This window comes from Neurospora crassa, linkage group V, assembly GCF_000182925.2.
Source record: "Neurospora crassa OR74A linkage group V, whole genome shotgun sequence".
Taxonomy (NCBI): Eukaryota; Fungi; Ascomycota; class Sordariomycetes; order Sordariales; family Sordariaceae; genus Neurospora; species Neurospora crassa.
Window position 1 is genome coordinate 3486414 of NC_026505.1, and position 27183 is coordinate 3513596.

The following is a 27183-nucleotide window of genomic DNA, read 5'->3' on the forward strand; positions in this document are numbered from 1 at the left end:
AAAGAATGGGAAAAACCCCCAAAAAAAAGACAAGGTTCCCCGCCAAACCCGCATCCACAACATACCCCAGACTCCCCAGTCTACCCCGGACTCCACCCCTCCTCCAGGGGGGTTAGAATACGACGTTATGTATGGGAGACGTCAGCGGAACTTCATGCCAGATATCGTTGTTCATCCCAAAGTTCTTTGCGCTCGGAGTCATATATTTTGTAACTGATACAGGAACCTTTGCACCTGACAACAGTATTTGATATCAGGCTCTCCCTCCATCTCGTTTTTGCCGAGCTTCCTCCCCTTATCTACCTCCCGTCCCGAACGAACTACTTTGTGTGATACCCACCACCTACTGTGGGACAGACAACACATGCCACTGCATCCTACCACTCCTTACATTTATCCCGTACAATATCTGATCACATTTTACATTCATTGCACTTGAACTCACTAGCATCCATGACACCATCAACCACCGCGCCCACAGGGCCCATTACAACCCATCTCACCACTCTCCTGGGGATCAAACACCCAATCATCCTCGCCGGCATGGCCCGCGTTTCTGGCGGTCCCCTCGCAGCTGCCGTCTCTAACGCGGGCGGCCTCGGCGTCATAGGCGGTTTCATGTACACGCCCGACCAGCTGCGCTCCATCATCGCCGAGATGAAAGCCAATTTTAGCCGGCCGGACCTGCCCTTCGGCGTCGACCTGGCCCTGCCGCAGATCGGCGGCTCGGCCCGCAAGACCAACCACGACTACACAGGCGGCAAGCTGGACGAGCTCATCGACATCACCATCGAGAGCGGCGCCAGGCTGTTTGTGTCGGCCGTGGGCGTGCCGCCCAAGCGCATCATCGACAAGCTCCACGCCAACGGGATCCTGGTCATGAACATGGTCGGCCACCCCAAGCACGCTGTCAAGGCGCTGCAGCTCGGCGTCGACATGGTGTGCGCCCAGGGAGGGGAAGGGGGTGGACACACGGGCGACGTGGCTAACAGCGTGTTGATTCCCTCGGTGGTGGACGTGGCGAGGATGTTTAAGCCTACGATGCTGAACAAGGTATTGGGTACGACGGATCAGCCGGCGCTGGTTGTGGCGGCGGGCGGCATCGCGGATGGGCGCGGGCTGGCGAGCAGCTTGATGCAAGGGGCCGCGGGCGTCTGGGTGGGAACGAGGTTCGTGGCGAGCAAGGAGGCCAGCTGCAGCGATCAGCACAAGGAGGCGGTGGTAACATGCGGGTTTCAGGATACCGAGCGAACGCTGGTTCTGAGCGGGAGGCCCTTGAGGATGAAGACGAACCAGTATATCGCCAAGTGGCATGCGCAGCCAGAGAAGATTGCGGAGTTGACGGAGAAGGGCATTGTGCCGATCGAGTGGGATATGGATCAAGGGAACGAGATTGACCCGCCGCATCTGATGGGACAGGTGGCGGGGTTGGTGAAGAAGGTGCAGCCGGCTGGGGAGATTGTGGAGGAAATGGTGCAGGAGGCGGTTGAGCAGTTGAAGTTGGGACAGGCGTATTTGAATGGGGGCAGGACGAGCAAGCTATAAGCGAGGGGAGGAGGGGGGGCAAAGGGTTGAGGATGTATTGTATATACATGTACATTTGTTAGCCACAATCCCGTTATTTTTTCTATACTCAATGCAAGTCATGGTTGGCACCTTTCATGTTCCCTCCCACCTGTCTTCCATCTCAACTCTTCGACTGGGCCGTTGCCCATATGACACTGTATAACCCGTAACCTGGCTTTCTCACGGTATATGCATCACTTCCTGCGTCACTCCTCCCGTGACAAGTTGTTAAGATGGCGTAGCGGTCATGGTTGTTGCCCCTCTCCTTCCGGTCCCCTTCTGGCCTCCTGTCTCCCATTCCCGTGCACACTTTACGATCTGACCAGTGGCCAGCCCGCTTTTTCTATTTAATTGAAAATCTACACTATTTCTTCTCTTTTTCTGTTGAACTGTTCTTCTAATTGCTGTGCTCCATGCGTTGTCCTCAAGTCAGGCGAACGAACGAAGGTACAAACAATATTTTGGATGTGCTCAAAGGGGTCTGGGTGCAATTTTTTTTTTTTTTTTTTTTTCTTTTTTGAAAGAGGTAAATTACAGACCAAATGTTGTCCAATTATCATCATCGAATATTGTAGTTACAACCCAAAAGAGACGGTCTCATCATAGCTTCACCAAACAGACAAGCGCTGCTGTCATCTGCACGTAAACCTTGGTCACGACCTCTGTCTGATCTACAGTACTACTTACCTTGGGTAGTGATCTCTCTGCTTTCCGCTAGCAATCTATCAAGGCTCATGACAAAATTTCGTCAACTTGTGAATACTCAAATGGCGATTGAAAGGTCCGGAGGGGACATAGCAGGATGACTGTGATCTTGGCCGTGATTGGGGTTTTTGACATAAGAAACCCGCGATCAGTATATGATGAGGAAAAGGTCATTTTATCATCTTACCACGTACCCAGCTTTAGAACGTGTGGAAAGTCTCTCACAACGAAGAGCTACTCGAGCTATTACTGTAAGTCAAAAGGCCTGATCGTTTACAAGGCCTGGCGTCTCTCGAAATCCTCTCTTCTCCTGTTGCTATGCATGCCTAATGCTTGGTCCGAAGCAGCTGGATTCATATCGGCATCTGTGGCGCTCCAACTTGTCGTTTTTGCATCTGTTGATGTATCATGTTGGCAGCACCCTGGCGAGTCGCAGCCTCAACAGCACCCGGGCAAGCATGAGTGGAATGACGATGTCTTCTTTCCAGTGAGAGAATCTTTTCACCACACATCGCTCGGGTCTACCTCGAACTTCTCGCCATTTTCCCGGATGTGCTCCTTCTTGACGTCTCTCTTCATGGGTTTGCGCATATCGTAGGCATCCTCCGACGACTTGGTCGGGTCGCTCGAGTGGTCGCCGTAGTAGTCCTTGACGGTGCGGAAGATGCTGTAGCCCATGCTCTTGTAGAATTGGATGGCCTTGTGGTTGGTGCTCCTCACAAACAGATCAACGAACCAGGCATCGTTGGCGTCAGCAGCGGCCTCTAGCTGCTCCGTAAGCATCTTGCCAATGCCCAGACGACGAGCCTCGGGCGCTACGGTGACTGCGGTGATGTGAGCGTGCCAGGGGAGGTAGTGCTCTGAGAACTTGTAGTAGTCTGGGGAGGACTCAAGTTTGCCCATGACTGTTTGTGTGTGTTAGTATACGGTAAGACAAAGAGTGATGAATAGTGAATGCTCACTGTATCCAATTATGTTGCCATGCTGATCCTCGGCGACCTGGAAGAGCGATGGCCACTTTGCATGGTACTGCAAGTAAAATCCAAGTTCGTATGTTTCCGTAAAGGGGTCGAGGTTGCACTTTGAGAATTTGTTCAGGTCATCTGGGCGGAATTGGCGGAAGTTGGCCATTTTGTGAGTGTCTCACGAACTCTTTCCGTTCCGATGCTGTGGTGATATTTTGAGTGGAAGATATTTCCGTCGCGGGCAAAAGAAACCAAGATGATTGTGTAGTGCCGGCTTTTAACAGACCTACGTGGCGACTACACTGCAAGCTGTTAGTGCTGTTTGCTTTGACGTCGATAGCTGCCCAACTACTTGGACCTCCCCCAGGGGCAGGAATGCCCCACGCGTGCCAGACAACAGCCTTGTTGTCAATGCGGGGCAGACGGTACCTTACCTGCCCGTGAGGTGGCACAGGCTCCTCCTGGATTTGAGCGAAGCCAGATGCCCGCAAGCGATTCAGTTGCCCCTGGCATGAAGCCGCAGCTGGGGAGGGGAGGGGACCCTTCAAGTTCCGCCTTCCCGTCTTGTTCCAAAGATGGATGTTTCCTTCTCGGTACTCTCGTCCGTAGTCGCTTGCCCCTGACAGTCCGAGCTTGAAGGTCAAACCGCTGGAAATCATCCAAGAGGAAATTCCAGGACCATCACACTGCACCACCTTGGAACCTCTGTCACATCACTTGCAGCTACGTACTCCTAGATAGAGATTGCTCAATGCCCCTGGCCACGACTACGAATCACCGCCCGCGCTATCCTTCCAAGTCCCCATCCACTCTATCCACCTCAACACTTCATCACTTTCAAGGCCAAAGCAAGAGTTGCCCTTTTGCACCTCTATAGCCAAGGTGCTGTGTTCCTCATTGCTTCGAGACAACAAAAGGGAATCCGACGCACTCGCGAACATCCCTAGCATAGCCCGCAAAACAGCTTCCCCCTCACCGACCGAGACCGCCCGCCCGCCCGCCCGCCCGCCCAACAACTGCATCTCTCAACTCGTCCTACGGATTTGCGCCTGTCCCTCTACCTCCCGCTTGACAAACTCCCGTTTCATACGGCCGATCCTCTTAGCCATCTATCTTAATTATACCAACTCTCCAGTACATCGATACTGCGCTTTGTCGCCTCGCTCCGCTGTAAAGGGAATCCCCAATTAATTGGACCGCGAACAACCGACCGCGACCTGCGCCACGCACCGCCATAAGCAGACACGAGCCGTTCATCGCTCCGAACACTTCCCGCCTTGTTCGTCTACCGCAGGGGGAGTACATTAGCAAGGAAACATTGCTTTCATACAATCCAACAAAACACCAAGCCCACCCATGATGCCGCCGTCTTCACCGCAAACACCACGGCACTCGCCGTACCCCTCCATGGAGAACCTCCGTTCCGCAGCGTCCTACTCCCCGCAAGAGGGCCGCGCCCTTTCACACAAGTCGTCCTTCAACGACCCGTTAACGCCCTCGCGAAACAGCTTTAACTCCTCGGTGGGTCCCACGATGGACATTGGCATGTTTGGAAACGGAGGTATGGATAACGGCGGCGGGTTGGGTAATCTAGCGGACGAGCTAGCCGACGCCTTTTCAGACGGCGAAGACGACTACTTCGAAGGCCAAGAAGGCGAAGAGACACGCAACATGGATAGCAAAGGTGAAGAAGAGGACCTGCTCCCGACGCCCATGCCCAAGGACGGGGGTGGTATACGGGATAGCGGTGTCGACGTGGCAAGTCCCCGGAGCCGCCAGCGCGCAAGTCTAAAATCACAACTCTCACCGAACGGAAGGGGCCACCATCACCACCACCGCCGGAAGGGGAGCGAGTACGACGGAAGTGAATACGGTTCTGAGTCAGACCTAGAGCCATCCGGACTATCGCCTAGACTGGTAGAGAAGATGGCCGAGGTCGAGTCGCTTGCGCGAAGAGGCACAGAAAGCAATGGCTCAGCGGCCGACGGGGCATTTCAGCGAGTGACCGAGGGTCTCCGCGATCTAGGCTCACAAGCCGGCGTGGAAGGTGGTGCTACAAGGTTCGTTCTCAACCCACCCATCCTTCCTAAACATGTAATCAATGTATTAACCGCCCCTTTTCTGCAAATAGATTAATAACCGCCCACTCGGCCCTAACAACCCACCTAACCCACCAAACCCGACAGCTACACAGTCTCACCTTCCCGCTCCTCTCCCCACTCTCGCCCGCGCCGGACGCCGAAGCGATCGACGAACTGCTGCCCATGCTGGTCAGCCTCTCGTCATGCATGCCGCGGCCGTCGACGGCCGCCTTCGCCCAGCTCGCCTCGCTGCACACTATCACCACGGACCTGGTCCACACACTCAACTATTTGTCCGATACGCTGCACATGTCCAGACAAACAACGACGACAGCGACAAGAAGACTCAAGAGTGCGCGCGAATTGGTGGCGGAGCTCAAGCGCGAGGAAGAATTGAGGGAGCAAGGAGAGCGCTGGCTGAGCAGGGGTAACTGGAGCGAGAGGCTGCGGAATCGCGAGTGCGCACATGTCTGCGGCGAGGTGGTGGGCGGGTTTGAGGAGGTGTGTAATACTTGGCGGAAGAGATTGTTAGCGCAGGAAGGAGGGGGTGGTGGTGGTGCTGGGGAGGGGCCCGGGACGGCAGGGAGTGTTGAGGCTTGATGAAAGAGGGAGGCAGACTTGATAATGTTGGGGTTTGGCGGTATTCTGAGATGTGGTTGTTTGGTTGGTAAGCATTCACAAATGAAGAGATTTATAACAAATCAGGTGTTTGACGATGATGAATGAAGAGAAGGGAAGGGAAGGGAAGGATTGACAATATAGAGCAAAAGCAAGAACGCGGCGCATATACTTTCAACACTTCACTTAACGTGAGGAAGAAAGTTTGTGAGCGATCTAGAGAGAAGGAGAGAGGGTAAACACTATATATGACGACGGAATGATGACCTCAACTAACATGTCTTATATACGATACAGTAGATGGGTAAATAGAAGAAATAAAACCTGCGATCGACACTAGTCGGAGGCATTCGAAGGGACTAAACATGAGACTCTGTCAATCCTCTCACTATCTCCACTAGAAAATCCATATCCAGGGCATCATGATAACACACATTTCACGATTGTTGAGCTCGGTGACATCCATTGTACCCTTACCTTACGCCAAGTCTCCATCACCTACACATCGTCCACTCCTCACACAAGTTGATTCAGAAATTTCAATTCTTTCAATGTATGTCTTCAGATTCTCTACGGGAAGAATAGAAAGCCTACCACCATAGATGAGACAGATCAAGACATCTTAGTCCGACATATCCTCGTCCGAGTCACACTCACTTCCGCACTCGCTCTCGCACTCGCTTCCGCAGCCGTGATGGTGGTGATGGTCATCATCTTCATCCTCCTCTTCCTCCTCTTCTTCCTCCTCATCTTCGTCGGCCTTTAGGCCGTAGTCATCATAGAAGTGCGTAAGAGGCTGAACTTGAGTCTTGTAGCCAATAGCCTCAAGATTCTTGACCATGTTCTGTAAAAGTATAACTGTGAGTGACTGACATGATAGAATGACAAGAAAAGAATGGGAAAGAAAGAGGGGGGGAGGGGGGGGGCAATCTCACCTCTTCCATAATGGGAGCACAAGTAACCACAACGTTACTCTTGCCCGGCTCAAAGACAGGCAACACAATCTCCCGCAAAGCCTCGCGAATCTGATCACCCGTCACCTCACGAATGCGCGCCAGAAGCTTCTTGTTCCAACCGGGCTCCTGGCCGCGAATGACGTTGCTGACAAAGTTCTGCTGCGCCGCCGCCGTCATGGTAGCCTGCTCGTCTGCAACAGCCAGCACCAGGCCGCTGATGGCGCCCTCAACTAGGTGCTTGTCCAGCGGCTCCTCTCCGGAAGCAATCTTGGCCACCATGTTCCTGCTGGCCTCGATAGCCTTGCTGGCGTCGGGTGACCGGTACACGTGGAACTGGATGTAGCCCGAGTCGGACTCACGGCTAAAGTGGACGCCGTAGGCGAGACCATTGCCACGGACGGCGTTCCAAAGGGGGCCCTCGGTGGTCTCAAGGTAGGAGAGGGCGACCAGGTAGGCGGGCAAGCGAGGATCCGAGTAGGACTTGATGCCGCTGGCGGTGCTGACGCTGAAGGAGGAGTCGAGCGTGGTCATGGGGATGATGACACTGCCGAAGGAGCCCGGGGCTTTGCCCTCGTCGCTCAGCATCTGGTGCGGGCGGACAACGGGCAGGAGATCCTTGGAGGTGTCGAGGTCGGGGATCTCGGTGAAGCTGTCCCAGGCCGCGATTGGGTTGGGAAGCTTCTCGACGTGGGCTGTGACAAGGACTCTGAGGTTCTCGAAGGTGAAGAGACTACGGCGGAGTTCCTCGAACCAGGAGACGACGGTCTCGGGTTCCTTCTCGAGAAGTTTCTTTAGGCGACGGTAGTATACCGCCTTGACGAGCGTCCGCTTAGCGACAGAGTAAGATTCCGGCAGTAGATGGATGGACTGATCGACTTCGCGAGACATGACTCTGCCGTCTCTCTTGGCCTCAGGAATATCGGCAAGAGCCTTGACAACAGCGGCCTTGAGACGGACGGGATCGAAAACGATGTCAAACATCAGTGTGCGAAGCCAACTGATCATAGTGGTGTACTTGTCGAGGTCCACCTGGAACTGCAGAGCCATACCTTCGTTATCACCAATGCGCGAGGCACTGGACAGGTGATAGCTGATGGTATCCTTCTCAAGTTGCTTGACGACGTCTTCAAACTCCATACGTTTGCCATTGCGCATAACCGGCGAGTTGAAGAAATTGTCTGCGAACAGGGGGAGGAGAGGCTTGAGCCGGTTGGGCGTCGCCGACGTTCCGATGTGCAGCGTAAGGTGTACAAAGTTGGTAGGTACGTCCTCAAACTGGATGAATAGAGGCTTAGCACCTTGGGGTGCTGCGTCGATGATCTTTTGGGTTGAGTTATCGGTGGTTCCGAGGCTGCGGGCCTTGCCGCTTCTTGCTGTCAACGACTCAATGAAGTGGATGGATGATGTGTCGGGAACCGGCCACTGATCAAGCACCTCGGGAGGGATAGGCTTCTCGTTGTTTTGCTTGGCCTTCTCAACCTTTTCTTTCAGTGCTTTCAGGCCCTCTTCTCCCAACTCTTCCCTCCTCTTGGCGAGACGCTCCTTCTCGGTCTTCTTGAGCTTTTTGGCGAGTTCCATCGAGGGCTTGCCTAGGATGGACACGTGAGGTGCGTCGGAAATCCACTTCTTGAGGAAGTCACGCCACTGCTGCTCTTCCCAGCTAGCGAGGACATCGTACTCGCCCAAGGTCTGAAGTTCCCTCAGGGTAGAGCCGTCACGCTTTCCGAACAAGTAGTCGGTGATGATATTGCTGGAGTAGAACTGTTCCGAACCTTCAGCATGATACTTGATCTGACGCAACTCACGCGAGATGCATTCCTTCATGTACTCCATATCGAGTGGCTTGGATGCAACCTCCTTCAGAAGCGAGATAAGGCGCTCCTCGACAAAGGCGAGCTTCTCGGTAGCGACACCGGTTGGCTGGAACCAGATAACGGAGTTGGGGCGAGTATCCCACCAGAAGGAAACTGAGCTGGCCAATTCCTCCTTTTCGACAATAGTGTTCTCGATCACAGACACGGAGGAGCCGCAGAGGTATGTCAAGAGGATGTTGAGAGCCGTTGCTTGCAACTGGTCAACGCAGCTGGGACCGAAGAAGGCCACAACAATCTCGCCAGTAGACTCATCTTCCTCAGGAAACTCAACAGTCTCGACAATAGTTTCCTTCAGGGGAGGCGGTTGAGGAGAGTCGACAAATGGGCGCTTGAAGTTAGGATTAGGAGGGGGGATGTCGTCCTTGATGCTCTCCTCAAACTTATCCAGAATGTCCAAGAGATTCTCATGGTTTGCTTCGCCGACGATGATGACAGCCAGGTTTTGAGGTTGGTACATGGCTTTGTGGAACTCACGGATGCGGTCTGGGGTCAGCACCCTGAGGGCATCCATCATACCGCCCGTTTCGTAGCGAAATCCCACATTTTCGGGGTACAGCAACCGGCGAGCCCGCAAATCCATAAGCTCCTGACTCGAGTATTGGATGGCCTGCATCTCGGAGTATACCACACCCGCATCATTGCCCTCACCGTCGATATGGTGAACTTCCGTCACACACGCATCGTCGGTGAGGGTAGGAAGTATGACATGCTCTAGATAGACGGGTAGGATCTGGGCAAAGCCGTCCCAACCGGCGGTCTCGAGCGTATACGCTGTGTGGTCAACAGCAGTCCATGCATTTGTACCAGAGTAAGCACGCCCAGCTAGCTTGTCCAAGAGACCCTTGTATTGGTAGTTCTTGGAGCCCATGAAGACCAGATGTTCCAGAGTGTGAGGGGCTCCGGAATCGTCAAAGATTTCGGTAGCGAGGGTAAAGTAACCGTTGATTTTGGGACCCTTGCGATCCGCCACAATGACCTGCATACCAGTACGCTCTGAGACGTACTGGGTGATTGTCGTCGGGGCATAGTCGGTTTCGAAGGTCTGCACCTTGCGGAACCTTGGTGCTGTCGACATGTTGCTGCTGATTGAAGGCAAAGAACCTTGGATATTACTGGGAAGAGGATTAGCCCATGGCAGTGAGATAGAAGTTGTAACAATAGTAATGCCGGGAAAATCTCGGGGAGCCTGCGAGTTGACATGGGGCATATGTAGCTGAGTTCCCCCTCTCCTCATGCTCGACCATGATGTAAAGGGATGAGGTACCAAGAGTTATGAGGGAAAATCGGTATGGTGATATCACAGGAAGTGATACTATGGTTAACCCGTGAGTCGGCCGTGTTGGCAACTGGAACCACACTGCCCGTTGCTAGAGTCCCGAAGAACATGACTGAGCGTTTGGAAGACAGTATCATTTTGTGGGCCTCTGGGACAGGAGGAACGCGCGATGAGATAGAACAAGATGCTTGGGGAAGATACAATTGAAGGGTACTTTGTGAATGAAAAGGGAGCAAGGCTGGCGAGATATGGGTATGAAGAAGTGCATCTCGAGGTGAAGTGTACAACAAGACTCTCTTACCAGCACAACTGTCTGGACGATGTTTGCCAGGTCGCTTTGAGAACGCTGCAGGTCGAGTAAGACCAGACAGGCGTGTTTGCTCTAGATGATGCCGGCTTAGCAGCCTGGAGTCGACGTACGAGTAGTTGACGCAGGGTTGATTGATGGACCTTTGGTACAGAAACAAGGGTCAAATTTATCAGATTGCGGTCCGTGTTGTTGACAGGAAAGGAAGTCCACCGAGAGAAAGTTTGCCCCTCCTCAAGCCTGGTCTCTGGATGTAGGTTGCTCTTGCAATACGCGGGAAACAAGGGGTGCCGGAAGACTGGAGCACAGAGGCAGGACCCCGTGGGGAAAGCTCTGAGAAAGGAAATACATAAACATCGATCGATCTTGAACTCACCTTGGGTCGTCCCACTCAAAGTTTCACACTGACGAGTGAACGTAGAATAGATCTTTATAGATACGATCCTAGTCAGTATCTCTAGCTCCCGCAAGATGGAGGCTCACGACAGGAATGAAATCCACAAGGACGGTATCTGCCACGACCTACCTCGACGACAGCAGGAAAAGAGGGGCATCCGGCGCTAACTACGGACAAGCACCACTGCTCAGCGGCAGCTGTCCGTCAGCTCTCTCTCACCTTCCGTCCCAGCGGCCGGGGACCTCAAGCTTTCAGGTCCCTTGACGGCCAGCCCGGTCCCGATTGGTGCCGCATCAAGCACGCCCCACATGATCTCCCCTAGAACAAGTCTTGGCAGTACGTACAGGGGGAGCTGTCAGTGGGTGTCATCAATGCCATCCATCAACTTATCCACAGCCAAACTGGCCGCAACTTGCTTGTCAACACCAACCAAACAACAAAGTCCGCGACAACTGCGACACTTCAGCAACAGTACTTACCTACCTACCTAGTCCGCGTATGACACCACGAAGAAGCGTCTAGGCAGTCGACCGGACCTCGATCCGCTGCCACTCGGGTCACAATCGCAACCTCGAGCCCCATAACCACTATCAAAACAACATCCTATCAGGACAGCATGGCCGTTGCGACGCCAGACTCGCCGGCTGGGCAGATTGCTCAGGCCCTCGTAGACTTCTCAGTCAAGGGCGCATTTCCAGAAGAGTCGGTATCCTCCTTAACAGTAGACTCTGATGCGCTCCCAGCAGCTATTGAAGCACTCGCCAGTGCAAAGGCCAAGCTCCAGGTACCAACCATTACTTTTCGACCCACGCCTATTAACTCTTTGCTGAGGCTTCGCGTTTGTTTGTAGGCCGAGATACACACCATCAACGAAGAAACTGCCGATGATGTCCGAACATGGAAAGCAAACGCCCAATTGGTTCAAGACGACATTATTCTGTCAAAAGCTCTAGCGAACGACATCCTGAAACAGTCGGAAGCGCCACAAGCGTCAGGGAAGGCCATCGAGGAAGCCGAAACCAGAGCTGCCTTTCTCGCCCGCGAGTTGGACTACAACACACAGCTGAGAAATGCATTGAAGGGAATCAAGGCCGTTAACCAAATACTCGACCAAGTTGAGCAAGCGCGGGATGAACGCCGTATTCTCGATGCTTTACATCTTCTAGAACGTGAGCTACAATGCGTCTAAGAAGTGACTGGGTCGGTTGCTAACGTTGCGGCCAGGATCACGGAAAGTGCTCGACGCTGTGCCCGTCAACAAGTCATGCCGTGCTATCAAACTCCTTGATATTAGAGCCTTCGAACTCAAGTCGGACGTTTATCAAGTATTCGATCATGTGTGGAATACCTTAATACACGTTGATATTGAGAGTCACAGGGTGTCAATAAGTGGCGTGAAGCAGGGTAAGCCGCAATCTTTTCAGGTGGTGGCACACAAGATCTGACCCATCGTAGACGAACCCATGAGCCTATCCGATGCCGTCGTTGGGCTCAAGACATACAACGAAGTCGATCAGCGCGCAACCCAACTATGGCATGACATTGACAAAGCTATTTTTGCTCCCAGACTCGACACTAAGCAGGAACGTTTACCCAGTATCAAGATTAATGGAAACACTTTGGAGTTGGAGGGAACGTCCGATCAAGCTATTGAGGCTGTGTTCCAAGACTTAGAGAAGGTTTTTGCCTTCCTGGTCGAAAAGCTACCACCAGAACTGGTCGAGACTATTTCAACTGTCTTATTACCAGGTCTCATCCCAACTATGACCAGAACTTGGCTCGACTTGGCCGTTCCTTCCTCGCTTGAGGGAATGGACAGATTTCAAACGACAATATCAACGACAAAGGGCTTCTGCACCACTCTCAAAGGGCTGGGATTATCGCATCTCAATGAACTACAGGAGTGGACCGAAAGCGCACCTCGGGTATGGCTATCAAAACGAAGAGAAGCTGCTCTGGACCAAATCAGGACGCAATTGTCTCAAGGACTGGGCGCATCAAAGCAGGTTGAAAGGGTTGAAAAACAGGTGGTTTCAAAGTCGGAGGGCCAGCAGTTGGCTGCCAATGGAGCCAAGGTTACCGAAGACGATGGTGGCTGGGATGCATGGGAATCCGATGGCGAGCAACAGACTGGCGGGCAACAAATCAGTAAACCGGCTGCGACAACATCAGCCACCGAATTATCCGCTGACGCTATCGATGATGCGGCCGATGCCTGGGGCTGGGGTGAGGAGGACCCTGAACCGGATAAGGTGGAGGAACCTCAGCAGAAAAAACAAAAACAGGAGGGGGAGGAGGACGACGATCCTACCGAGGCCTGGGGCTGGGGCGATGACGCCCAGAATGACGATACTGCACCTGAACAAACACCAACCGCTCTATTAGCTTCGTCAAAACCGCAGACACGGGAGTTGACTTTCAAAGAAACCTACAGCATCTCATCCCTGCCACAGCCAGTCCTAGACTTGATATCTGCTCTCGCCGAAGACGGAGCAGCATTGACCCAGGAGAACTATGCCGACAGCCCCGTTGCTGCTGCTGCCGCCGGACTCTTCAGTCTCCCCACTCTTGCGCTGGCCATGTTCCGTGCCGTTGCCCCCCATTACTACGCTCCAGATGTTGGCGGAAACATGTGAGTACACAACCGTACTTTATACCCAACGTCGAGTTGCTAACCCGGTCAAAGGTTTCTTTACAACGATGCTACCTACCTATCGGAGCGGCTAGCTGAGTTCGCCGAGGAGTGGGTGAAGAGGGATAATATCAGCACACGGGCGCAAACATTGCTAAGACTAGATAACGACATCAAGTCCATGCAGAGTTTTGCAAATCGTGCCTACAGCAACGAGATGAGCATCCAGAAGACGGTGCTCAGGGATCTCCTAGGGGGTAAGTTTTGCCCCTTTTCTTAACAACAGCCTCTCCTACGCGAAACCCCTTTTCCTTTTTTACCTCTTACTAATACCCAGCTCTCATTACCCCAGGCGAACAAAACCTCGTCCAGCAAGACGACACGGAATCCTGCGTCTCCGCCGCCGTTGCCCGAGTGCGCTCCCTCGCCATCGCCTGGGAATCCATTCTCTCGCGCTCCGCCTGGCAGCAAGCTGTTGGCTCGCTCGTCGACGCTGTCGCCAACAAGATCATTGGCGACGTCATGGATCTGCCCGGCATCGGCCAAGACGAGGCTTACAACATTGCCAATCACATTGCTTCCGTCACGGCTTTGGACGATTTATTCCTGCCTAGTCGCTTTGCCACCGCCGCCGAAGGTCGTAATTTTGAAGAAGCAGCGAACGAAATCCCCACGACGGCGCAGTACGCGAGTTCGTGGTTGCGCCTCAAGTACCTGTCGGAAGTGCTGCAGAGTAACCTCAAAGACGTGCGGTATCTGTGGTTGGAGAGCGAGTTGAGCTTGTATTTCTCGGCGGACGAGGTGGTGGATTTGGTGAACCTTAGCTTTGAGGATAATCCGCGGACGAGGGAGGTGCTTAGGGAGATTAGGGCGAGGCCAAATCCTCTGGGCTGAAGAGAGCTTACTACTTATATGTAAAGGGGGTAGATATCATTGTGCTATTGGTAGTTATGATAAATGCAAGCATTCGTTTTACGAATGGATGGACGACAAGCTTGGCGGTCGAGGTTATTGAAATGTTCATATCGGGTAGGTTGTTTTCCTTCCCGACTTCTACTCATACTTATACAAACCACAGGCGAACAGGCGGCTCGGGCCGGGCAATTGTTAGAACTTACGCAACTCGAAGCTTTACAAACTCTTTCATTTTCGTCCTCTCCTCTCTTGAATCCTCCAGCAATAAGCACCCACGGTTAAGGCAGAGGCTCCGCAGAGAGAACCACTAGAAAAGAACGTAAAGGTACACGCGAAAAGCCCTGATGTGGTTGTTGTCTATATACCTATCCAGTTTCCTATCCATTGTTTCTTTTCCTTCACCCCTTTTAGACCTTGGTAACTTGTTCCCTCTCGTTTCCCTTGATTTTCTCTCTTTCTTTTTTATCACCCTAGCTCCTCTCGTTGGTATTGGTCTGATTTGCCTGCTAAATTTCCGTCTGGCAATGACTTGTCTATCTCGCTGGCCTGCTGTCGCCTACAAGAGATACGGTGCAGCCATTTCCTATAGATTATGCGCCCGTAAACGAGCTCGTCAAGTGTTCCTTCTCTTCCCCGACTTTTGAGGTGCAAGGCACACATAAAAATATGGCGTTGTGTGGTATGGTATGGAATGTAGCCTAGCATCCGAGGGAAAACCAGAGGAGGTGTGGCAGGTTCACTCCACGTGAAGAAATATTCGTGAAAAAGATGCTACGGGGCTTATTGCTGGTAGCTAGGCAAATAGCTTTACTACCCTCTATCTGCGCAGATGACGGACAACTGTCGACTCGAGGTAGCTTTTGTTTTTGCCTGTGCCTGTAATTGGTCAAGCTAAGGTTTCCTTGATCTGCGTGCCTGCCTGCCTGCCTGCCTGCCTGTCTGTTTCCTTTCTTTTCGTGTCTCCCAAACAAACGCGATTCGCTTTCTGTTCTCTGTCTTACTGCCTTTCCACTTAACCAATGGGTATCAAATCTTCCTCCTCATGTCACTTCTTCACACCCTGCGCTCATCCTTGAATTGTCGTTGGTTTGAGGTAAACATGCCTCTCAACAGATGATGTTGACTTGGTGCTTGTTCCCAGGTGACCTGTCTTGGCCACTGATTTTCATATCTAAAGCTGACAACAGCTTTTCTAGATTGCGTCTGCGATGGCGAAGCAACACTGACGCACACCTTTTGGCATTTTTCAGTCCGCTCTCCAATGCATTCCTTCGTTCCTCTCCCCGAGATAAAGCTCGACAGCGTAGAGTCCCATGGTGGCAGCGACGTTGACCCAACGCCACGGGTTTCCACCGGCGTCACCAGCCCGGAGAGTCCACCCGATATCATCACCGTTGTTGGATACGCTGAAGTGCTGCAGCAATAAGCTCGTGTACACGGCGATGAGGATCGAAGGAGAGAACCAGCTGAGGAAGCCTACAAGGCGGTTAGCCCCGTCGGTCTCTTCCAGTAAGCTTGGCTCGTCCATGAGAGCTCTGGCGCCGAGCTCCCGAACAGCCGGAATGATGCGGGTGGCGCAGTAGAAGACGATGATGCGGTAGGTTAACGAGATTATGACGCTCGGTGTAATAGTTTGGAATGCGGCATAGAGGAATTGGAAAGAAGTGTTGAAAGCTTCAGGCAGACTGCTGAGGATGTGCATCAATGTCGAATAGGATGCCATGATGATTGGGGGCAGAGGCGGGAAGTCGGGCTGAAGCGAGGCCGCTTGCTCGGCCGCAGCAGCAGCTTCGGCAGACGGCTGATAGTCGGTAAAGATCTGATAGACGCATAGAACGATGTAGGCAAAGAGGAGAGATGACTCTACGGCGTTGCCGCGCCCGCTACCAATTCCATATGCTCCCAGGAATACGGCCGACGTCATTGTAGCTCCAATGAGTGTGGCATCGATGGTGTTTATTTCGGGGAAGTGCGCAACCCTCCAGAGGAAGTAAACGGCACTGGAGATGATGGAACCAGAAAAGGCAAGAAGGAATATCTAACAAAAAAAAAGATGTCAGCAACATGATTTCCAAGAGATTCAAAGCGAGAGACTTACCATCCATGTATCGCCTCCACCGCGAGTGACGAGCCATCTTGCAACCCGGCCAGCAGTCTGTATCACCAAGAGAGTGCAGAAACCCTCCAGCAGTTGGAAAACAGGGCTCGAGTAACTCAGCGTCTTGTCCCAAGCTCCCAGAGCGACATTCTCGACAAATCCATGCTGGCCAAAGAAGTATTCGCCCCAAGTGCTGGGCTTGTGATTCGCAGTGGCAGAAGAGAAGGTGCGCGATACCCAGCCGGCGTTCTCAGCATCCACTGAGAACCTATTCAGAGACCAGATGAGAAGGGCTGGAATGATGATCCATTGCGACAAGCCGACACTGCTAGTGAAGAACCAGCGAACTCGTGAACTCTCCGGAGTAAGGAGCTTGCTGGTGCTGTAGATAAGGTAGAAGATGAAGAGGGATAGCGAGTAAGCTAAACCGGCATCACGACCGCCAACGTCGAAGGCAATGGGTATTAGGAGAACGATGCTCAGCAAAAAGATTGCACTCGTCGAGGCGCTGATGAACCACATGGTTGCGGCGGGCGATGGTTGTCCGCCCGCTGCCGAAACCGACTATGGAATGTCGAAGACAAGAGGGCGCGTCGGGGTTGAAAACCTATCGAGAAGGTCGGCGAAACAGTCGCGGTGACGGGAGGCTTCCTTGGATGTGGTCGATGATGCAACCAAGGCCAGTTCGTCTACCCGAGAGTGACACACGAGCAAGGAGTGATACACGGGCAAGACACGGAGCACTGTGTGGTCAAGGCCTTGACGTCGCGGGGTTGTGTTGAAGAATGGCAGTTGACAGAGTTCCGTCTTTTCTAGAAACGCCTTCTGCAGACTACCAGCTAGAGTTTGTCTTGCAACAGGTTGCTATGGCCTCTCCTTCTTTTTTTTTTTTCTTTCTTCCTTTTTTTTTCTTTCACGGAGCGTGTATCGCGTAGGTAGCAGGCATGAAGCGGACGCAGAGGTATGGTTGGTGTATCGGCCAATCGAGTCGATCGGTTGGTCCGTGGTCGGTCGGTTCGAAGGTTCGATCGTTTGGGATCTTGGTTGGATGTGATTCGATGAAGTGCTCGATTATGCAGTATGACTGTTGGATGCTACACAAATAGCAGATGCTCCCGTCAAGGCAATGGGATCGAATGGGAGTTGAATCCTGATATCTGTCTCTCGACCAAACCGTCGGTGTAAATTGGAAGTTTTGGAGGTGGTGACCACGGTGGTGGTGGTGGGTGGCAGTGGAACGGCTGCTGACTGCTGGGTGAAGGAGGGGAGGGCTGAAACAAGAAAGCGGGAAACCCTTGGGTCTCCAATTTCTAAAAGATCTGCAGTCGCTAGTGAGGGGAGTAGCAACTCTCCAAGGCTGACCCTTCCTGGAATGACAGCTTTTCAGGGCTTTTGGTGGTTGTGACTTTTTGTCGTGTGCTCCTCATGCCCCTGCTCCACTGCACCGTCCTCGACGGAAAAACACATACAACCCTTGCTCGGCGCCTTCCCCCTCATCTTGGCCAGCGGTCTAGCCAAGCCGCTAATCTAGAACTGCTAGCGCCTTGATAGCGCTGATAACGGCCGGCTCTGTAGCTCCCTCCACATGAGCTGAAGGTGGGCTTTTTATTGTGTGTGACCACCACGAACGACAAATTTCACGTGCTTCCAGTTGCGAGGTTCTTACATCATTGTTTGACAGTCCGCCGAGTTGAAGTGAGATATAGAGCTCTACATTTTGTTCAATGCGTTCCCAGTTTCATCCATTCACACTATTGAATTGAAATAAGCATAACGCCCCTAGCTATCATGGCTCGTCATCATCAGTGTGCAGCGTTCCCAAGGGAAGGTACCTACTGCATGGACTTTGCTTGGTTTTGAAAAGAGCCGAGGCTTCCCCTCCCTCAACTAGTTCAATCCCATACCTAAAAGGACGATATAATCTCCCGTCACATGCTGAAAGGAGTGCGTGCAAGAAGGCTGCTATTCAAACTTGTCCGTCCAACAAGCTGCTCAGTCATGGCAAATGTAATGCTCACACGTATAAGTCTGGACAAATTATGGGAAAGATGACAACGTTGACTCGAGACATGGTGTATATTACTTCAACAGAATGCCTTGATATTCCGTGGTTTCTAACCAAGCCCACTTTCATAAATGCATCCTCTATGACAAATCCGCAACCATCACAAAAAGCGCCAGTGGTTTAGTGGTAAAATCCATCGTTGCCATCGATGGGCCCCGCGTTCGATTCGCGGCTGGCGCATTTGTTCATTGAGCGAGTCAGTTCAAATTTTTTTTTCTTTCTCGGTCTTTCTTGTTTGCTTGCTTCGTTGTGTTATGTTGCTACCATTCGAGCACCTAAACGAGAGTTGAAGATAATTCCAACTCCAATATCGAGGAAACAAAATTAACACTTCCTAGCATTGCACTTCTTAAATGTTGGCGAAACTCATGAGACAACATCCAATCCAACCACATATTCCGCACATCCTAGCTCTGAAAGAAGGTGGAGCTGGTCCGGTGCTGTCCGGGCCTTGCTTGCTCGGTGGTCCTGATCTGAGCCGATGTTCGACCTCGACAACCCTCCCGTCAGCAGTCGCACGATGGACTTTGTGTCGTTTTGCAAGGTGTTGATTTTACTAATGATGGTTCATTGGCGTCCAATCGGTTTACGGAGAACGCCCTCTCAATGCTTCCAAGGCTCAACATTCACACTTAGAGCAGTGAGCGATGTTGGGAGGTCAGCGAGGAGATATAAGAGGCGTATACTGCTGCTTTAGGGTCAGTTTCATGCCAAGAATACTACTATGTATACGGTCAGTATGTATGTTTTACTTGCCTTGTCTCCTCGTGTGCCATGACTGCATCCTCCATTCTTCCACTGGCCACTAAATTGTCTTCTTGGACCGTCTGCCCATCATCGACGCCGATCACTTCAGCCCTGCCAACGGGTGTTGGTCTCTTTGGGCTGTCATATCCTAACAGATTTGTTAGAGGTACATGGACTGTCACATGGCAAGATACCAAGCTGTGATATGTGTTGTCTGGGCTATATAGTGCGTGCTTTCGTGATCTGTTTAGCGGACAGAACAATGATCTATCTCTTGTGTGGTGTCGTGACTCAGTGGCACTGCACACTTATAGCCCATATTATAGATGAACTGTACTATGTAAGTGCGAAAACTTTGTGAGGTGGGAGGGCTGTTGGAAACTAAGATCTTCGAAGGTACTGTTTGTATTTGAGTTGAGGGACGTTACTGCGTTTTGCCAATTGTGAAGATCAAGTATGGGCTATGACAAGTGAAATGCAACTCGAAACTCTTCAGGCACTGAGACTTTGAGCAGTGACACCTGGGTAAGGTTTTAAACACTACTGGCCCTGGATAGATCAAAAAGAAGTGAAACAACAAAATTGTGCAGAACGTAGCCAAAGAGTGACAGAGTTTTCAACTAGCCATTAATGTGATGTTCTGGTTGGACTCTCTCGCTCCCGAACCCAGATGAACACTTCCCTTTTGGGTACATGCAGCACCAGGCTAAGGAGCTTCATCGGTACATTACACAGAAGCAGAAATATTTCCAAAGCATGGATGACTTTCCAACAGTTCAAAACGAAAGGCTTGACACGAGTGTTCTTATCCATCAAACTGGGAGATCGACAGCAAGCCCCATATCCAGGATTGACAAATAGCCAGAACTGAGGACGATCGCATCGATAACATCACAAAAGAGAACACGTCAAGAACTTGGGCTCTGGCTTGCCCTTTCGCGCGATTCGGCTTTCAGCATCCCTTATAAAAGGAGTTGGTGACGATTGGCGGACGTCACGTCTCGAGTGCGAGTCGAACAGCAAAGTAGGGCACGATAACCGTCTTTGGCGCAACCACCCACCCACGTCGGCTGGCAGAACGATGATCATCTATTGCCTGCATGTGCAAGATAAGTGCGTTCGCGCTAGTTACCGCTGCGAAGAAGATGGGTTCGAATAGTAACCAACAACGTCGCTGTGCGTCAGCCGTCGTCTTTTACGGCTCAGGTTACCACACCAGTGGTTTTCGAAGAATCGAACGTGTACTTTGTGCGATATCACGAAGCAAACATGCTCTCAGCTGGTAGGCACAAGGGGTAAAGGCCAAGCTGGAGAAGATTCCTGGTGTTCGGCCTGGAACCACGGTTCATCGGACAGCCGACCATATAGGGTTGCAGGCCCTGGATGTAGATCGACGTCGCGCAAATGAAAGTACCGGGGGTTGTAGTTAATGACAAGCCTCTTATACTGAAGAACCTCATCGAGGCCAAGAATGGCAGGAAGGTGTAACATCAGCACACCCTCAATGAGACAAAAACGTGGTTTGGAGTAGTAATTTATACTACCTCTAGTGTTTGGGGCGGCAGCAAAGCTGCCTTCCTTCCCAGGGCAAGGAGAGGCTGAATCCTGGGTTGGGGCGTACACAGTCGAGGTAGCTGAAATGTAGATGAGACCTGGATAAAAATGTAAGTTGATGCCGTACTTAGTACGAGCAGGACTTTATATGGAGTCCGCCCGCGAAAAGCATTCCACCCCTACGGTAACTGCCCACTTACATACAGAACTGGGACTTCGGGCAGCAGAAACCTTTGCAACTAACGGGTCAATTTGCGTGTGTTCGCAAAAGGGGGTGGTTGCGACGGTACGGGTAGTTACTGTACCCGGATTCACTTTGGCGTCCCAGCTCGTTGTAGGTATATATAAAAACGTTTGAGACGTGAGGCAAAAGAAGGTTTCTGGTGGCTCAAGCACAGGGTAGATGGGGCTCGAAAGTGAGGCGAACGAGACCTCTAATCAAACGAACCAGTAAGAAAACAAGCATTTAAACCGACCAAAGCGTGAGCACTACAACGCAGCATATTATGGACATGCAGAATTATGTGCCCTGGCAGTGGCCAAAATAAATCAAGCGTTGTAGGCCCAACGATGAACAATATACTTGGTGACCCGATCTGGATGCCCCTCATGGACAGCAAATATGCCAAATAAGCCATTGTCAGTCGATTGAGGCTTTTGGCGCTCCGTGTGCGAGATATATAACGAAACCTCTGCCCAGCTCTGTACCTCGACACTAGCAACTGAGGAGTCATTGTCCCCTTGAATCATCTAGGAAGCCGAAATGTCGTCAATGAACAAGTACTGGATCCCACAATTGGATATCCACAAAAAAGTCATCACTCAAGAGCTCCAGTATTATCTGGGACCTCAAGCAACAGTCAGACCTTTTACTCGAGAGGTGTGAAACGGCCTATCCTTAAGCCTAGCTATGGCTGACAGAGGTGACTCCAGGGAGAAGATGGATTTCTGATCACGACACCCGGGCCATGCCTAAGCGATGTGAGTTGCCGGAGATTTCAATCCCAATCCGTAGCATGGTCAAGCTGATATGAAACATAGGAGCAAATCGATGATATTTGCGTCAAGTCCAAAGAGATGTGGGAAAAGCAAGCAGCAGCTCGAGCAGTCGGGACCCCGAATAAACCTCTCAAGAGGCCGCTACATCAGCCCGTTGTGATAGCCCAGGCAAGCTCAGACGGAACAGAGTCCTCGAAGCGAAGAAGAGACGACCGACGGGATGAGCGGCGAGATGACAGGAGAGGCGACCGCAGGTGGAATGAACAGAGGAGTCGACGTGACGACCGAAGCTGGTCCAACGAGAGACGCCGTGATTGAAGCAGGTAATTCCACAATTTCGAATATCATATTGTTCTAAAAGCAGGGCAGAACCATATTGCTGGAAACTGTGACCATGTGTCTAGGCTAAGCGGATGGATTGAAACATAGCAGGAAATTTCTGTGAATGACGGATGCATCATTCAGATGGAGTTTGGACCATATCCGACAAAGGCACAATGGCAACAAATAAGAATCCAGAATGTTCAATGTTGGCGGCGTAACAAGCATATGCTTTATGTCGCATATATGGTGGATGATGATGGTGTTCTCTGACGATGGACCAGCAACCATGTGCCATCTGGCGTGACTGTGACCCAATGAACATCGCCCCGTCTATGCCCATCGGATAAACGCATCCATATGTTGAGTTCCATATGAAGAATGATACTCCTCGGAATCTGAACAGTTTGTGAGCGTAGCCCGACTGGCTATTTGCTGTTTGAAGTCATGCGTTCTGTGCATGACAAAGTTCGAGAAGCAAGGTACACCTTCCATCTGGTATGGAATGTCTTCGCCGCGTCTATTACCGAACGAAACCTGCAGTGTACCCGACTGCAGCATGGAAGTGGTCGATCTCTCTGCAGAGATGCATTGTAAATCCAACGGAGATTTGGAGACGAGTTTGACGTGATTTCGGCTCGAAACTCGGGTAGCGCCGTGAGCAGGTCCGTCGAAAGAGCGATCGATGATGGAAAAGCCGTTCTTACGTGGTAAAATGAAGAACTGGTGGCTGGGTCGGAAATATGACTGATAGGCGCCACGGCAATGGGCCTTGAAAGAGGCGTTCTGGGACAATGCCGTGAGACTTCAAAGGAAGCTAGAACTGATCCGCTTGGCTGCTCCTGATATCGGGCACGGATGTTACCCGGAACGTGAAAAGCAAGGCGGAAATCCCAACGGCTTTGACAGGCAATGGTGTTTTGCACTCTTTCTCGCTGAGCCTCAAAGCATGAACGTATGCTTTTTTCCAGAGAGGTCCAAAGTAGAGAGACATGCTCCCCTAACACCGTCATTGTCCGTTCTTGCTGGCTGAGTTTGGAGCTGTGATGCTACAGCAACTTTTCAAAGCATCTACCGATTCGTTGTATCGCTGTGTGTCGAGTGGTCCGGAAGACCAAACAAGAAGAGCGCGGATGCGAACCTGCATCTGAACCCGTGCCTGGAATGTTTCGTTTTCTCTCATCGAGCCTTTCCTGGCGGGGAAGGGGTTCACGGCAGTGATATACCCAATCACGTTCACCCACTCTCCAATACGTACCTGGTCCGACTTGAGGGTCCGCAAAGCCAACGTTACGTCCACCAAGGCGACGACGCACCGAGAGTCCTGGGCCTGGTGGTGATGCTGTAGCGTCAAAACACCAGCCACCGTAGAGTAAGAAGTCACACTGGTATGCACCAATTAGTTATTGTGTTCATAGATGGCAGCTTATAGGACATCAAGGTGATGGGGGAAGTGGCATGGTCGAAACTTGGATGTCTGCCCAAGTGGAGGCGCAGGTTATAATGGTTCTCCCACGATAATGGATCCGTACTTTGTTTCCCAGGGTTGCTCAGAAAGGTTGGGAAGATCATTCGAGACACATCTTTGGAATGGGAAGAATGTATGCTCACCAACCCAGAAACCGAACTTTGTCGCCTTCCTTCTTCAACGCTAAATCTGGCAACAAACATAGCTGAGATGGAAGGGGACCATTGGACATGGTCATCGAGGGAAGGACAACTACTAAAACGATACAAGCTTGGAAAAATTGGATGGAATTCCGCAAAGCTCATTCATGGACGGAGAAATGGTGCTTGTCAGACTTCCATAAGTCGTTGTATCAGTTCAAAGCCCAAAGCTGAAATTATCCGTCTGTCGTTGATGGTGAAGTCGTGGAGGGAAGGTTGAGTGGGAGTGCACCACCATTTCACACGACTCGCAAAGTGAGGGAGGTCACGGTCCGAGCTCCAGCAGGAGTGGTCGACTAACATGAAACTCAGGGACTGACTAAGCAGCTGGAATCTATCACGTGCTGGTATTTCCTTATCGCTCAAGGTGCGGCTGGGTACTCGGACACGTGCAAGGATGCCGGAGGCAACGGTCAGTACTGTAAGTGCACACTAGTTGTATGGACCACGGCGAATTCCAGGTGACCTTGCTGGTCCGATTTCCCGTGCATCATACGCGCGTGCCCGATAGGCAATCACATCAACCACAACCGAACAGTCGAGCGTTCGTCATCGCAGTGTTTAGGCTGCGGCTTTAACCTCACTTTCATTTGTTTCCTGCGTCTTCAACCTGATACCGATCCGTAAACCGCAAATTCAGGTCAAAGCATTCGCCAGGCGGCCAAGTGACTTCTGGTTGGGGAATTCAACCTGGTTTGCGCCCCGCCAACATTTGGAGAGTCGTCATCGCCTACCAAACGCCCAACGCCGTTCCTCGGCAGTAATTCCTTTGCTCGACGTCCCACCTCTCAGGCATCGTGACCTAGTCCACCTATTGTACAAACACCGCTCGCCGCTCCTATCATACGCACCTCTAGCAAAAAGACACCATGTCTGGAATTTGGGGCTGGTTTGGCGGGGGCTCAGCCGCGCAAAAACGCAAAGATAGCCCCAAGAATGCCATTCTCGGCTTGCGAACGCAACTGGACATGCTCCAGAAGCGTGAGCGCCATCTACAGAACCAGATCGATGAACAGGATGCCATAGCACGAAAGAACGTCAGCACGAACAAGACGGGTATGATGCCAGACCTGATTGACTTTCTGCATGACTTTTGGCCGATAAGAAAGCTAACGTGTGTGATTGTCTCCAACAGCTGCGAAGCAAGCCTTGCGACGCAAAAAGGTCGCCGAAAGCACCCTCGAGACCACGCTGGGTCAGATCACCACCCTCGAGCAGCAAATAAATGCGATTGAGTCTGCCAACATCAACCGGGAGACCCTGGCCGCCATGCAGGCAGCACGTGAGGCTATGGGCAAGATTCACGGCAAACTCACCCCCGAGAAGGTCGACGAGGAAATGTTAGTGTTGACTTATACCACTTCAGTCTTGTTACCAATGATCGTGTCGATGCTAACCAACACTGTAGGGCGAAACTCCAAGAAGCGAACGATCTCAGCAATGAAATCGCCACAGCCATTACCAGCGCCAACATTGGACAACCGATTGACGAGGGGGAGCTCGAGGACGAGCTTGAAAAGCTCCAGCAGGAGGAGGTGGACTCGAAGCTACACGAAACAGGTGGATCGATCCCTGTCCATGATAAGATCTCTCTTCCGGCAGCCGGAACCGGCGCACGTGAGTATCCCTGTATCGTATGCATAAATGATGACTTTGACCATGATTCGCTGACGCCGACTTTAGTCAAGGGCAAGGAGAAGGCGAAGGCGGTTGTCGAGGATGACGAGGAGGAGGAGCTCAGAAAGTTGCAGGCCGAGATGGCTATGTGAGTTAGGCACGCAGGCCTAGGACGGAGTATACAGAAGAGGAGGCATGGAAACGGGGATATACAGGATGCGATTTAAGCGCGTGGCACCATGTCGGTACCGCTTTCCATTGTTGTGTCATTGGCTTTTGTTATTGGGAAGTAGGAGCTGGTTACGGTTGTTCCGTGTTTGTTTACCTTTTACTTCTTCTTTTCCTTTTTTTTTTTTGTTCCTGTTCTTTCTGATTCCCTACTCTGTCCCTGCAGAGTTTCGACTCGTAAGACGAGCGGCGCTGGCGTTTTGGGAGGGTTGGCACGGTTTGGCATATGAGTGATAATTATGCACAGTAAGGGAGAGGAACAGGACTGGTTGGTTGGACTGGTTCATGTTGCACGCATTGTGGATGAATTTAAGATATCAATTTACTTATCCATAGTTATCATTCCTCCCCAAGCTCCGCGGTTAAGGCATGTCCTACGAATTCGCGGCCTGGACCAAGACCGACACCGAAGTAATTCCGGTGTTTTCGAGGTCGTTGCTCCAAACGGTCTCGTGATCAACTGACAGACGATGTGTAGGCGTGGCGGATCATGGCTGTTAGTAATCCGCATTCGCAGAGTTGTTTGTTGACTTTGACATGAAGATCTAGACCTCAAATATTCTAGATATAGTTTAATTGCACACCCGCTGTTCGTTCGTGTACAACAGATCAAGGATCAGCGAGATGCTGTGTCTTGCTGGCGGGCTCTCGCTGGTGGCCATGGTTCACGAAACGGAGGTTGGTCACACCGCCCTTTTTGGGAACGTCTTCACCTGACCTCACTTGATCGCTTTCGGTATCGAGGACAGCTAGGTTCGCATAACCCCTCCCGGGACTCGTGGGGTGGCACGCATTTGTAAATCTCCCCCTGCCCTCTGTGTTCCTGTTCCTGTGATTGAGCCTCAAAACCTGGGGTGCATAGGTACCTAGTTTCCCAGCCTCGCAAGTCGCAAGTGCAACAGCTTCCCCTGTCGAACAACTCCAACAACAGCCGATTGGAAGGAGGAAAGTGGATTCGGCGGCGGCGGCGGCGGGGGGCTGGCTCGGCTGGTTATGTAAGAGTGACGCCGGCAAGTGAGTGCCCGGAAGTTTCACTGACCGTTGACCGCCCGATCACCGAGGTCTACAGTCCCGGCTTCTCGGCGCGACCGGTCCCATGGCTGTGAAAAGACTGGACGGATGTTGGAGAACACAAAAAGTGAAAAGCCTGTCCGGTGAACACTTTCACGAGTATAGTTACTGATACCAGTTCAGTGATCCTGTTGTCAGCTCCTGTGCATACCTATGTATTCGTACATAGCAGAAGAAGCGGTTTGTTGGCGGGGTAGTGTAGCCAGGTACCCATCCAATCGATCGCTAGCACCAGAATTCCACCGAAGCTTGTTGAATCGGTACCTGATTTAGTGCGTGTGCCGAGGAAACTTGGCATCTCCCCAGCCTTGCACAAACGCGGAACCCCCCCATCACCATTTCCCGTTCATACGGTTTTCGGGAACGAAGGAGCTCCCGCCCATTTGTAAAGGTCAGTCTGGCTCTTTTCTCGGAGTTTAAAGAGTCCGTATGTCGGTACCTATCCTGTAAGTCATTCGAGCGTGGACGCAGTCGCACGTGGGAAAAAAAGGGGGAAGTGGGAAAAACGGGGCCGCGGATGACC

The 27183-nt window shown here is 51.8% G+C and overlaps 9 protein-coding genes and 1 non-coding gene across 12 annotated transcripts; 6 read left to right on the forward strand and 4 right to left on the reverse strand.

Moving 5' to 3' along the window:
- Positions 1-150: 150 nt before the first annotated feature.
- NCU01275 (oxidoreductase) lies at positions 151-1655 on the forward strand. The gene has a single exon (XM_955660.3). It carries the CDS (start codon positions 454-456, stop codon positions 1543-1545), a length of 1092 nt encoding a protein of 363 aa, XP_960753.2. The 5' UTR covers positions 151-453; the 3' UTR covers positions 1546-1655.
- A 456-nt stretch (positions 1656-2111) lies between these two features.
- On the reverse strand, positions 2112-3498 carry NCU01276 (N-acetyltransferase 5). The gene is made up of 2 exons (XM_955661.2): positions 3234-3498; positions 2112-3176 (listed from the first exon to the last, which is right to left on the reverse strand). The coding sequence occupies exons 1-2, from the start codon at positions 3400-3402 to the stop codon at positions 2773-2775; spliced, it is 573 nt and encodes a 190-aa protein (XP_960754.1). The 5' UTR covers positions 3403-3498; the 3' UTR covers positions 2112-2772.
- A 263-nt stretch (positions 3499-3761) lies between these two features.
- Positions 3762-6291, forward strand: NCU01277 (hypothetical protein). The gene is made up of 2 exons (XM_955662.2): positions 3762-5296; positions 5368-6291. Exons 1-2 carry the CDS (start codon positions 4593-4595, stop codon positions 5915-5917), a joined length of 1254 nt encoding a protein of 417 aa, XP_960755.2. The 5' UTR covers positions 3762-4592; the 3' UTR covers positions 5918-6291.
- A 169-nt stretch (positions 6292-6460) lies between these two features.
- Positions 6461-10867, reverse strand: NCU11027. Of its 2 annotated transcripts, XM_011396489.1 has the most exons (4): positions 10725-10867; positions 10343-10491; positions 6871-9877; positions 6461-6779 (listed from the first exon to the last, which is right to left on the reverse strand). In XM_011396489.1, exons 3-4 carry the CDS (start codon positions 9838-9840, stop codon positions 6558-6560), a joined length of 3192 nt encoding a protein of 1063 aa, XP_011394791.1. In that variant the 5' UTR covers positions 9841-9877; positions 10343-10491; positions 10725-10867; the 3' UTR covers positions 6461-6557. The 2 variants fall into 2 exon arrangements, with proteins under 2 accessions (XP_011394791.1, XP_011394792.1); XM_011396490.1 differs by having other exon boundaries at positions 10343-10864.
- A 263-nt stretch (positions 10868-11130) lies between these two features.
- NCU01278 lies at positions 11131-14366 on the forward strand. Of its 2 annotated transcripts, XM_011396195.1 has the most exons (7): positions 11153-11529; positions 11596-11914; positions 11970-12149; positions 12201-13377; positions 13432-13634; positions 13730-14017; positions 14070-14353. In XM_011396195.1, the coding sequence occupies exons 1-7, from the start codon at positions 11362-11364 to the stop codon at positions 14153-14155; spliced, it is 2421 nt and encodes an 806-aa protein (XP_011394497.1). In that variant the 5' UTR covers positions 11153-11361; the 3' UTR covers positions 14156-14353. The 2 variants fall into 2 exon arrangements, with proteins under 2 accessions (XP_011394498.1, XP_011394497.1); XM_011396196.1 differs by having other exon boundaries at positions 11131-11529; positions 13730-14366.
- Positions 14367-14621: 255 nt separating this feature from the next.
- NCU01279 (ER membrane protein) lies at positions 14622-17951 on the reverse strand. The gene is made up of 2 exons (XM_955723.3): positions 16391-17951; positions 14622-16330 (listed from the first exon to the last, which is right to left on the reverse strand). Exons 1-2 carry the CDS (start codon positions 16910-16912, stop codon positions 15539-15541), a joined length of 1314 nt encoding a protein of 437 aa, XP_960816.1. The 5' UTR covers positions 16913-17951; the 3' UTR covers positions 14622-15538.
- A 613-nt stretch (positions 17952-18564) lies between these two features.
- On the forward strand, positions 18565-18635 carry NCU15111. Its single transcript has one exon. It is a non-coding gene; the product is annotated as a tRNA-Gly (tRNA).
- A 2712-nt stretch (positions 18636-21347) lies between these two features.
- On the forward strand, positions 21348-22281 carry NCU01281 (hypothetical protein). The gene is made up of 3 exons (XM_955725.2): positions 21348-21636; positions 21690-21737; positions 21798-22281. Exons 1-3 carry the CDS (start codon positions 21520-21522, stop codon positions 22071-22073), a joined length of 441 nt encoding a protein of 146 aa, XP_960818.1. The 5' UTR covers positions 21348-21519; the 3' UTR covers positions 22074-22281.
- Positions 22282-23088: 807 nt separating this feature from the next.
- Positions 23089-23934, reverse strand: NCU10673 (hypothetical protein). The gene is made up of 2 exons (XM_011396488.1): positions 23688-23934; positions 23089-23461 (listed from the first exon to the last, which is right to left on the reverse strand). Exons 1-2 carry the CDS (start codon positions 23847-23849, stop codon positions 23126-23128), a joined length of 498 nt encoding a protein of 165 aa, XP_011394790.1. The 5' UTR covers positions 23850-23934; the 3' UTR covers positions 23089-23125.
- A 211-nt stretch (positions 23935-24145) lies between these two features.
- NCU01282 (vacuolar-sorting protein snf-7) lies at positions 24146-26189 on the forward strand. The gene is made up of 4 exons (XM_955726.2): positions 24146-24800; positions 24880-25084; positions 25153-25361; positions 25428-26189. Exons 1-4 carry the CDS (start codon positions 24614-24616, stop codon positions 25511-25513), a joined length of 687 nt encoding a protein of 228 aa, XP_960819.1. The 5' UTR covers positions 24146-24613; the 3' UTR covers positions 25514-26189.
- Positions 26190-27183: the final 994 nt, after the last annotated feature.